The sequence below is a fragment of the Phoenix dactylifera genome, chromosome 12, assembly GCF_051530095.1.
Source record: "Phoenix dactylifera cultivar Ajwa chromosome 12, Ajwa_hap1_PhDact_Kaust_v1.1, whole genome shotgun sequence".
Taxonomy (NCBI): domain Eukaryota; kingdom Viridiplantae; phylum Streptophyta; class Magnoliopsida; order Arecales; family Arecaceae; genus Phoenix; species Phoenix dactylifera.
In genome coordinates, this window is record NC_143201.1 from 1,080,360 (window position 1) to 1,091,589 (window position 11,230).

Consider the following 11,230-nt stretch of genomic DNA (forward strand, 5'->3'; position numbering starts at 1 on the left):
AAATTAATGGCTGTGATTGTATACATAGCCATGATGATGATGATGTACGTGCAGGCAGTAGTTTCTCGGCTCAATGTTTCCCCCACTTTGTCATGTTGAATGGGACCCGCTCAACCTTTTATACCTTTTATTTTCTCGGGAAAGTTGCCCGGAGACGTTAGTTGAGAGTTCCTTAGAGCTAGGGTTCGTCAGTGCAATGAACAGGGAGGCCAAAAAAAGAAGAGGGGGGGGGGGGGGGGGGGGGGGAGGGGAGTTTTTTTTTCCAGAAAAAATGAAAAAAAGAAAGGGAAACAAAAGGCAGGAAGATATAAAGCAGTAATCAAGACAGCCAAAACAAAACCAAAAACCAAAAATCTATCTCAAAACCTTCTCATCTTCCTTTCAGCTAATTAAAGAAATCTGCCTTTTATTTTTTTCTCTGGATTTCGCTCGCATTTGACTGCTTTCCAAAATTCTGTTCTTTATTTCCAGAAATAAAAAGGATGGTACAGTGGATTTAGAGTTGGAGCAGCGGAAGAGGTAGAAGAAGAATCCAAGATGTGGATGCCGGGGGACGCTTGAGCCGTGGAGATGGCGGTGTCCAAGGAGCTCGCCGTCCACAAGAACTGCCCCGCCGTCGAGATCCGTCTCGGGATCCCCGATGTCGGTGGGGCCATTAAGGTGGTTTTTTTCCCCCCCGATCCTCTTGTTATCTCCATTTTGATCCCTGTCCTTCTTTTTTTTAAAAAAATTCCTCGTCATGCAAAAGGCCGTGCACATCAAAGCTCTGATTTCCCTCTTTTTGGCATCAGATGGAAGTCTCTTGATTATAGCTCTGTTTTCCTTCGTTTGGAATCAGAAGGGAGTCTCTCGATCCGGAAAAATGGATTCTTTATTTTGTTACTCGCTAAATTAGTTTTTAAGTTCCGTTATTTGATTCAGGACGAGATGGGCATCTCCCAGTCTGATGAGACCTTCCATTTTCTGGCCATTATGTGCATACCTCCATCGCAAAGTTCACACCTTTTTAATTTTTAGCTCTATTACTTGTTTTGGAATCGAAGGGGCTGATGACACCTTGAAGTACCTGGTTTAGTACTCAACAAGTTGAGGTTTTTCTTCACGTATCTGGTCGTGCTTTGTTTTTAGAACCTCCCGTTCCATTAGGAGTTCTCTGCAAAAGTTTAATTTCTGATCGTTGCAATCGCTTGGATCATGAGAACTTGCACTGGCTTTATTTTGAGTCAGCTTTTTGTTTTTTTTGTTCCTTTTTTGTCTATATCAATGTGATTGCAAGGTGTTTGTTGTCGATATGGGGGTTCAAAGGTTGAATAGCTTTGTTTGTTTCATCATATGCTATATCTTGATCAGGCATCAAACAACACCATCTTAAAATAATATGTCTGGCAGCCGTTGCATCCATTAGAACTGTTCTAGTAACAAGGCCTATGAAGTTTGTTTTCCAGTTTCCAGTCCATTCTATGATAAGCTATATTTATTATAGAAGGTTGTTCTCAGGGAGATATTTTTGTGGGTCCAAATGTGAAAATGATCTAAGTGCATCGGAGTTTTTGAAACTACCATGGGAGCACTGAATGATGAAAATGGGTTTTCGAGCCTGGCCATCCATATCTTTTTTATTTTATTTAATTTTTTTTTTTGCTTTGCTGCAGAACTTCTTTAGGAGAAGAGAAGTTGCAGAGTTTGTTAGCGGGGCGTTAGCTGGTTCCATGACTAAGGCTATTCTTGCTCCTCTGGAGACTATACGGTGGGCTTTCCTTTCTTTACAGGCTCTTCATTACATTTTCTTGAATTCAATGTTCAGGTTTAAAATTTCTTCTTCTGCAAAATTTCAGTGTATGTATACTTTTGCTATCATTATTTTTAATAGACATCTCTTATTCGTGCAAGATTTGGACACAAATTTTCCAACTGGCTTGCAAAGGATGCCCCAGATGTTTAAAATCATCTTCTTTTTTTTTTCCCCTTTAATACTATAAATTTCTGTTTAGCTTTTGTTTAAGTTCATAAGCCAAAATGCAAACTTCGATAGTTACCTAAGATTTTTCATATTTCTTTGATCGAACCTTGGCCAAGGAGCTGGAGTTACTAAAATGAATCTCATGAACTGATGAACATCAAAAACAAATTCCTTTGCTGACCCCAACTTGGAGTTCTTGAACTTGGCAATGAATCCATGCAAGTTGGTTCAGGTACAAAACCTACAACAATGACACAAATTTTAGAAGCTATTTAGAGCTTTGTAGTTGAAGTTGCACTGCAACTCAAGTTGCATAGTTGACTACAAGGGAACTCAATTCTTATGTTTGGAGAAGAGTTTGGAAAAAGAGGGGTGTTTCCGACAGATATTCCATGGAACATCTTGCAAGTAGATGCCAGGTCAGAGTACTTGATGTACATGGAGGTGATGTCAATGTTGAAGCTACTGGCGGCGAGGGTCCGGGTGACAGTGCAAGTCTTAAGAAGGGCGGCGAAGGTGAAGGAGAGGGGCAAAGGAGGTGGGCAGCGGCAAAAGAAGAGGAGATGCAGTAGAGTAGGAGCGAAGGAGGAGGGCAGCACAATGAAGTCCAAGGTGGAGGAGGTGGTTGTGGATCTCCTGGAGGTGACGAGGACCGGCAATGGCGAGGAGGGACTTGAGAAGCAGGGTGGCGAAGGAGGAGGAAGGCCTAGGAGGTGTCTGGGGACCTCTTGGAGGTGAGGTGTTGGCGGTGGCATTGAGTGAGATGGCGAGTTGGGACTTGAGAGCAGGGTAGGAGAGGAGAGGGGACAGGAAGGAGGAGGAGGAGAGTTTTTTTAAGAAAATATTAATAATATCTATTCAAGTGGTTGCAATTTGTCCCGCAACTATTTTTGATTGCAAGTCAACCTACTACAAGAAAGCTTTAAGTTATAGCCTAATGAGCAACTCAACTTACTGTACAATTGGACTTGCAGGCTTCATCCAAACAAGCGGGTGGCTCCCATATGCAAATTAATCTCTATGCAACTCCACTTACAGGACTCTAGACAGCCCCTTATCTGATTCCAGAGTTGAAACCCATTCATGAACTCTACTTGTGTTATCTGACTTAGGATTTACTTGAATATAAATGCCAATTATATTATATATATATATATATATATATATATTTCAGAAATGCATATTTCAGATAACTTTTTTTTTCTTTAAATGTTGCCCGCTAGGTTCTCTTGCATTCATATATGCAAAGATTGTTGCTTCCTTAATGTGCACCTGAATCTTCTTGCAATTAGAGATCTTTTCAATGTCTGAAACTTGTAATTGCTATATGCTGTTGGAAATATCATGCTTCATAGTTATATCTTGACCAGTTTACCAACTTGTGTTAATTTATTAATATAAATTTCAGTTCATCAATTATGTATTGCAGTCAACACTTGTGTAACTTAACCTAACTACATAAATTTTTAATTACATCAATGTCTTGTACTAATATAATTCTGAATTGGCCATTTTGCAAACTACATAAAAAATTTTAATTGCATTAGTAATCATTAGTTTCTTTATGAACATGTCTTTTTTTTATGTGCTTCCTAATTCCTAGAAACAATTGTTGTTAAGAACTTATGATCTGCGATCCATATCTTACAGTATTGAAACAAAGTGGCCATAAATGATCTTAATCTCATCCTTGCATCAAGATCAGCTAGAACCATAGAATGTAGATCCATATCATGGATCATACAAGTCATTAGATCATATGGTCTAACTTGATCATGTTATTTACATATAAAACAGTTGGAAGTTCATCTTCTATAGTTTATTTAACTACATGACTCTTAGAGTCACTTGTTTAGGATTGTGATCTTTTTTAGCTTCTAAGAAGTAAAGAAGAAGAACTCTGGAGCCCATGGAGTTAAAAAACAAATGGCAAATCTTTGTACTTTTATGGCCATTTGTGAACTCAAGCTGTCAAACTCTTCAATTGACATCTTTAATATGTTACATCAACAATATTATTCTTTTCAGGATGATGTAATCAGGATTCGGAAAACATCTAATGGCACTGGCATCTTCTTTGCAGAACTAGAATGGTAGTGGGGGTTGGATCCAAACACATCACTGGCAGTTTCATAGAGATCATTGACGAGAATGGCTGGCAAGGACTTTGGGCTGGAAACACCATCAACATTCTCCGCATTATTCCAACCCAGGCAATTGAGCTAGCCACTTTTGAGCATGTCAAAAGGGCCATAACATCAGCACAGGAGAAGTGGAAAGAAAATGGATGCCCAAAGTTGCAGATTGGTCATATTAATCTAGACCTCCCTTTTCCATGGATTTCTCCGGTTGCTGTTGGTGGTGCAGCTGCTGGCATCATGAGCACGCTCGTGTGCCATCCTCTCGAAGTTATTAAGGTAAGAAGATTGGTTGAACTAGTTTCTAATGATATCAAAATGTTGAAAAGGGTGATTTTGATATTGATCCAGCAACTTGCTACTTTCACATTACTTTCTGAACTGAAGTATATTTGCATATGGCAAATGCTTGTTCCTCATTGTTACTTATTTTACTTGCAGTTTGCGATTTTCTAGATTAGATTTTATTATTTTGGTCACTGAATTTCAGAATTTTGGAAAGCATTTATTGAATTGTATTAGATTTCTTTTGCAGCACCTTTTCATCTTTTCGCTATCGGTTTCTTTGTTTATTTCAATTCTAATTTATCTTACATCTTAAGAATGATATTCGAACTATCAAAAAAAATCCTAAACAGCAATACCATATTCTAGGTTCTACTGTTCATAATCAAATTAAGTGGTAAGAGCCATTTACAAGTGACCAGTTGGTGCATGATTTCTGTACTTAGTTTGCAGTGTAACGAATCATAATCAAATTAAGTGGTAAGAGCCATTTACAAGTGACCAGTTGGTGCATGATTTCTTTACTTAGTTTGCAGTGTAACGAATACTTGAAGAGAATTCTTGCTGTTTGAGAAATAATATCAGGCAAATAAGTACAGAAAAACCTTACTTTAGAATTGGTCATGTAGGAGATTGCATGTGGGAGGACCTATTGTATATTTGTTTCCTTTTTATGCTGTAGTTAATAGAATTCCATTAGGTTTCACTAATTCTGGTATAAAGTCAATTTCCAGAGTGATAATTTTCTCAAAAGACCTAGCTGATGATTCCTTGAGCTAATTGGTGATAGTTACTTTGATTCTTACATACAGATTTGATGGTTAGTAAAATATAAGCAGGAAATTTTTTCTCTAAATTTTTGATAAAATTAGCAACTCTCGTCCTTATTTGGATTAGTTCCAGCAATGTCAGATGGATCTGATGCCTTCTTTTGCTTCATGATATCTTCTTCATGGGAATTTTACTTTCCTACTTCAGCTATAAACCAAAGTCCCTGTTATTCCCTATTTAAGACCAATAACCAGTGTTTGCTGTCTTTGACTTTCAGCCAGACTTCAGCGAACCCTTATACCTATCCTATATCTAGGATGCAGTATCTACTTTTATCATCTTGCTCCACTTGACAGCACTGTGGTGAGGGGAGAAGAGGCCAGTAAGATGGAGGTGCTTGTTCATGGGAAGATGTACTAGCTGTTGAGTGTGTATGCTCTCTAATATGAACAGGTGGTGCGAACCTAGACTTGACATGCCTATGGCCATTAACTAGTGCTGTACGGACAATAACCTTCTGCTGACCATCTTAGACTGTGCATGTGGTAAAGCGTTTGATTAGAGGACAGTTCTAAGTTTCAGAGTAGAAATATATACTTTAGCAGATTTTCTTAAAAAACCAAAATATAATTTTTGCTTTTTTAGAACCCTGTCATTGTCAGTAAATTTGATGGTCCAATAAATACTCAGTATGAGATTTACTCAGGATCTCTTTGGTGGGGCAGACAGGTTGTTATCTGATCCGAGTTTACTTTCAGGCATGAATGCCCTTTTGCTTCTACTGTTAAAATGAGTTCATATGATGCTATGTACATATCTATGGTCGATGATGGTTGGTTGACTGTACCTTCTACTGTTGATGCTGTGAGGGAATTTATATTATATCAAAACTTAATACAAGGGCTACAATTGGTGCCTTAAGATGATGCAAATGCCACACATTCCATTCCTTGGTTATTAATTTGCCAGCCTCTAAGAAAGAGAGGGAAAAAGAGGTCTTCTGCATGGATCTGCCACATACAACTTTATTCTAATTTTCTGAGACTACTTAGGGAGCACAGAATGGTTTCTGAAGAGCACCAAGAGTCAATTGATCATTTAATTTCCCTATCGTACTGTCGACTGTATATCAGAATGGTACAATCTGATGCTTGTTTTGAATGTCCTAATTTTTCAATTGCTGTATTGCGCACAGGATCGTTTGACTGTGAATCAAGAGGTCTACCCCAGCATTAGCCTTGCTTTCAGCAAGATCTTCAAGGATGATGGGATTGGTGGTTTCTATGCTGGCATTTCGCCGACGCTAATGGGCATGCTTCCCTACAGTACGTGCTACTATTTCATGTATGAGACATTGAAGAAATCTTACTCCCAGGCAAAGAAGAAGAATTCTTTGAACCGTGCAGAGCTGCTGATTATTGGGTCTCTCTCAGGTCAGCGTTTGGCGTAACCATTCTCTGGTCATTGTTTGTCCTTCTTAATTGGATCCTCTGCGATTAAAGAAATGAAACTGGTTTTGCCATTCATCAAAGGCCTGGGCAATATGTTTGTCTTTTTTATTCAATTGTTTTATATTTTCAGGAAATGCGAAAACAAGTGTTTCTTTCTTATCAACCAGAGATTCGAAACAGGAAAACAAAAACAGTACAATCTATTGTCTGGAGTTGATTTTGGTTCTTTGCATCTCTTCAGGTTTCGCTGCAAGCACAATCAGTTTCCCACTGGAGGTGGCAAGGAAGCGGCTGATGGTTGGAGCCCTGCAAGGGAAATGTCCAACCAATATCGCAGCAGCCCTGTCAGAGGTTATTCGTGAGAAGGGTCTGCTAGGTCTCTACAGAGGGTGGGGTGCTAACTGTCTGAAGGTCGTGCCTGCCTCGGGCATCACTTGGATGTTCTATGAAGCATGGAAGGATATTCTGCTGGCGGACAGACCTCGGCTATAGACATATAAGAAATAATCGTTGCTATTGTTTCCTGATTCTTTGATTCCATTGACATGACCTTATGATGGGGGATGCTATTTTTTTCTCATTCCACCCATGCAGATTTTTATTGGAGAGGGAGGCTGGTGAAATGTTTGTGATGGAAAGGATGTGCTGATGGGATAAATGTATCACAACCGATTATTTAAATGATGAAACAAAAAATTGAGAGAAGTTAAATGTAGTGGATTAAAAGTCATCAAGTTTTTCAATAAGGTTACTGCTATAAAACTCTCTTTCTGGCAGAAGATTACTTGGAATCTGCAGTGCTTAAGATGATGGCAAGCGATGCAATTAATTTCCAATGACCTTTGTCTATGTTGCTTGGATAGAAGATATAGACATTTTTATACATCTTGGAATTGGAATGGGAGTAGAATCTTTTCAACCAAATAGCTGAAATGGAGCGCGAAGTGGCTCTCCGGTGACCTCGAGGCGTCGGCGTCCTCGACCTAATAGCTTCAGCAGAAGCTGGTCCTGGCCGTGCTCACCGCCGACTCCTCCGGCGGGGTCAACTCCTCCTCCATGGTCACCCCCTCTTCTGCCGTCTTCCAGGTGACAGATTTGGCCTCCCTTTTGTTTATTTCACATCACTTGCTCTGTCTTTTACTGCATTCGAATCGCATCTTGATCTTGGATCAGGATAGGGCTTCGAGTAAAAAAATGTTTTTTTTTTGGAAGAAAAAAGTATAGGGGTTATGATGATTTTGGGATCGGATTTCGTTGCATGATTTATACCAAATTATATAGCTTTCTTGGTCTTCTTGGTTGTTTCTTTTTTGTCATGACATGTGGGGCGCGAACAGAGGGAATTTGTCGGGTTTGAGTTTTGTGGTAGGAGATCCGAGGCTTAATAATGTTTACGAAGTGGGAGTACGTAAATCGTTTGTACGTAAATTGTTTGCATGAAATATTTGTGCTTCAGACATGTCGTAGATAAACAGATAAGCAATCTAAGAGTTTAGAGTTAGAGAAGTTATAAACCAGAAGTTTTGACTGTCCTGCTGTCTTTATCCTTTTTTTTCTGCTATGATGAATAGATGGAAGTTCATGGACTCGAAATCAAATTTGGTACGTCTGTTCTCTGCATGCATTTGTGCACATATTTGATCTTGGGAAATATAGCTCATGTATAAGCCTTTAGTGCCAGTCAATGAAGCAAGTATAAATCAGCTAGAATACAGAGTGTGAACTGAATGATTGATCCTACTTGAATGGGATCTGTTCTATAGGTTCGAACGACCTTATCCTTGATTTTCAGGAAGCAGACATACAAGTGAAAATGATCTAGAAAAGAGAAACATCATGACTTTGAGGAGCTTTTTGGTTATTACATTTTAGGAATATTATTAGGGTGCAATGATGTGTTAACTCAATGTGATGCTGAATCAAGCCTTGTTTTTTTGGTTGAAATAGATGAATCATATCATTCTATCGTAGATACTAGAGATTGGAGGCATCTGCATGTAAAAATATCCCATAATTCCATAGGGGTCATAGAGATGGAGTTCCACATGACACCGCTAGGGTGATGGGCAACATGAGAAGCAATCCAATTAGCCATACTATTAGCCTCTTTGTATGTGCGGATTGCTTAGAAGGCTGAAAGGATCGAAGTCATCCTTTGTAGATCAGCCAGTAGAGGGTAAGTTCTATCCACATATCCATTCGTTCTTTTTATCCAACTAATGACTGTCCTGGAGTTGCCCTCAGGCAAAATTTGGTATGGCCGATCTTGATGGCATACCAAATTTTGGTAAGCCATCATAATCTTGATGGCATGGCGGATCCGCTCTCAAGAATCTCTCAATTCAGAACTATGATGCCATATAAATGAACACCCCCAGTTGCCACTAAATTGGACTTCCAACGGTGAATGATTAAAAAAGCACCGTCATTGGTCCTACTATCCGGCACGCTACTATTGAAGTTGCTCTTGAGAAAGCTCAGGGGAGGAGACTCCTGAGTGAGGTAGGTCATATTTTACTTGGCTGCAATCAAGTTTTTGATAACACAAACATGTCAAGAGCATGTTTGGTACTGCTTAAAAAATATTTTTATGACTTTTAAAGCAAAAGAAATCTTTTCAAAATAAATGTCCGGTAATATTATTTAAAAAATACTATAGGGAGAAAAGGTCAGAAGAAAAACATTGTAGAAGAGCCAAAAAATCTAGCTTCTCCTCTCTCTCTCTCTCTCTCTTCTAACTTTTTTTTTTTTTTGGTAAAAAATAGGAGGGGAGGGGGAGGGACCAGCCCACCCACGTAGCAGCCTCATTACTGGGCCCCCCTTCCACTAGGGAATGTTCGATACAGGTCGCAGGTTTTGCGTGCCTTCCCCGACCCGTGGGCTCACTCCACTGGGTTCACCGCCTCACGTGTGGGTACGTCACCCCAGCGCCACCTTGGTACAAGTGGAAGGAAAACATAACCGCCAACAAGCCAGCCGAGCGTGGGGCATCCGGTCCCCTAATTTAATCGACGCCCGCGCGTTTCGAACCCGGGCAACTTGGGCGGAATTATCGCCCCCTTACCACCAGGCTACTACCTTGGTGGCCTCTCTCTTCTAACTTTAAAGATGGAATTTGACACGCGCTTGGCAATCCGCTTGAAATCACGGTTTTGTAAGATCAGTTAATACTGGATGGAAGTCAAACTGGTTGTAAATGAGTGGGTCGGATTTGCAAAATTTGAACTTGTTCATGCTACCTTGAGACATCAATACATCACGGTGATACAATATTAAAATAATAAATACAAATTTATCTTGAATCAGAGTCCAAATTAAGTTCAAATAATCAACACAAATCCCGATGATATGAGCTACATCTTGATAGGCTTGATCGGATAAATTATAATAATATGCACCAAAAAGAAAAAAAAAATCAATAATGATATTATCCCTCCAATTGTGCAAGGATATTGGTGTAGCAAATATGTAGCTAACCCTGAAGATTATTTTGTCAGACTTAGACTAGATTGCTTTATTATATAATTTGTTTATGGATTACAAATATATTTTCAGGATCAATAAGGAAACTACTGGATCTCGAGGCATAAAAATTTACAAATTCAGATGCTGCATAAGATCCGCCTCAGAGATGACTCCCAAGTTAAATATTTTTTTGCAAATATTCATAAGCTCCATTAGAAAACCATGTGTCGAGAAATGAGTTGCTGTTGATTGGATCATCACTGGCTAAGCTGTTCTGCTAGGATATCGTCTTCCAAAGATTATGGGAAGCTTTCTATTGGGTCGCCTTGCTCTTTATTTTCTTCCAACCGAAGCAAAGAGCAAAAGCTCCTAAGTAAGCCTCCAATACACAAGAGACAATGTTGGAGCCTCCTTTCAGCCGTATTCTCTCGGCATTGAATGTGTCAACGGCATAGCCGACGCCAATCAAAGTTTGAAAGTGCCAAAACCTCGAAGCTAACGTGGCCCTGCTCAAACCAGCCCAAGTATGAAGGGAAGGCCGAGACTAAGTGGTCTAAATACATTTAGAAATATCCTCTTTGCAGCTGTCCCTGAGTTCCATTGAGTGGTCGATACATCCAAAATGTGGAATATTGTGGATTGTCATTTATTAAGTAACCAATTGGGTAACCAATCTCCTAGGCTTTTGCTTCCCAACTAGGATTCTCGATGGCATGGCCCTAAAATGCTGTGCATTCCAGAATAGCCGCCATTAGAAAATGGACGACTATCAAACAATGCATGTTGTATATGATATAGCATGTACATATAAACTGATTTGTTTGATGGCCATTCATTTCTTGATAGCGGCCATCCATAGCTGCACAAAATATTGTGCTGCTCAGGCACCGCAAAGAATTCATGCTCGTTTTCATGCAAAACCATAGAAAGCTTTCCATGCAAAAACAAATATTGTTGGAATCATCGTCCATCCACATCATGGCAACATTAAGTCTATTACTAACAATGACAAAATATATGAAATTGCCAATATGCCCACACCTCCATAGCCATAACATCAGCGCGTTGAATACCTCGTGACTATTTTAGGGTTGCTTATTCTAAACAGATGAAGATGTCAAAGCCAACCACTTCTTAAAAAAAAAGTAAATTATAAAAAC

At 39.4% G+C, this 11,230-nt stretch overlaps 1 protein-coding gene across 5 annotated transcripts; it reads left to right on the forward strand.

The window, feature by feature from the left end:
- Window positions 1-150: 150 nt before the first annotated feature.
- LOC103713117 (putative mitochondrial adenine nucleotide transporter BTL1) lies at window positions 151-7,310 on the forward strand. 5 transcript variants are annotated; one of them, XM_008799926.5, is made up of 5 exons: window positions 151-660; window positions 1,653-1,747; window positions 4,044-4,377; window positions 6,350-6,587; window positions 6,847-7,310. In XM_008799926.5, the coding sequence occupies exons 1-5, from the start codon at window positions 571-573 to the stop codon at window positions 7,095-7,097; spliced, it is 1,008 nt and encodes a 335-aa protein (XP_008798148.3). In that variant the 5' UTR covers window positions 151-570; the 3' UTR covers window positions 7,098-7,310. The 5 variants fall into 5 exon arrangements, with proteins under 5 accessions (XP_008798148.3, XP_008798146.3, XP_008798147.3 ...); XM_008799924.5 differs by having other exon boundaries at window positions 160-660; window positions 6,736-7,310; XM_008799925.5 differs by having other exon boundaries at window positions 243-663.
- The last annotated feature ends 3,920 nt before the right edge of the window (window positions 7,311-11,230 follow it).

Coding starts and splice junctions, on each gene's coding strand:
- LOC103713117 (XM_008799922.5), top strand. CDS start 571: ATGGCGGTGTCCAAGGAGCTCGCCGTCCACAAGAACTGCCCCGCCGTC. Junction 664..1,652: donor TCGGTGGGGCCATTAAGGTG/GTTTTTTTCCCC, acceptor GCTTTGCTGCAG/AACTTCTTTAGGAGAAGAGA. Junction 6,588..6,735: donor GATTATTGGGTCTCTCTCAG/GTCAGCGTTTGG, acceptor TTATATTTTCAG/GAAATGCGAAAACAAGTGTT.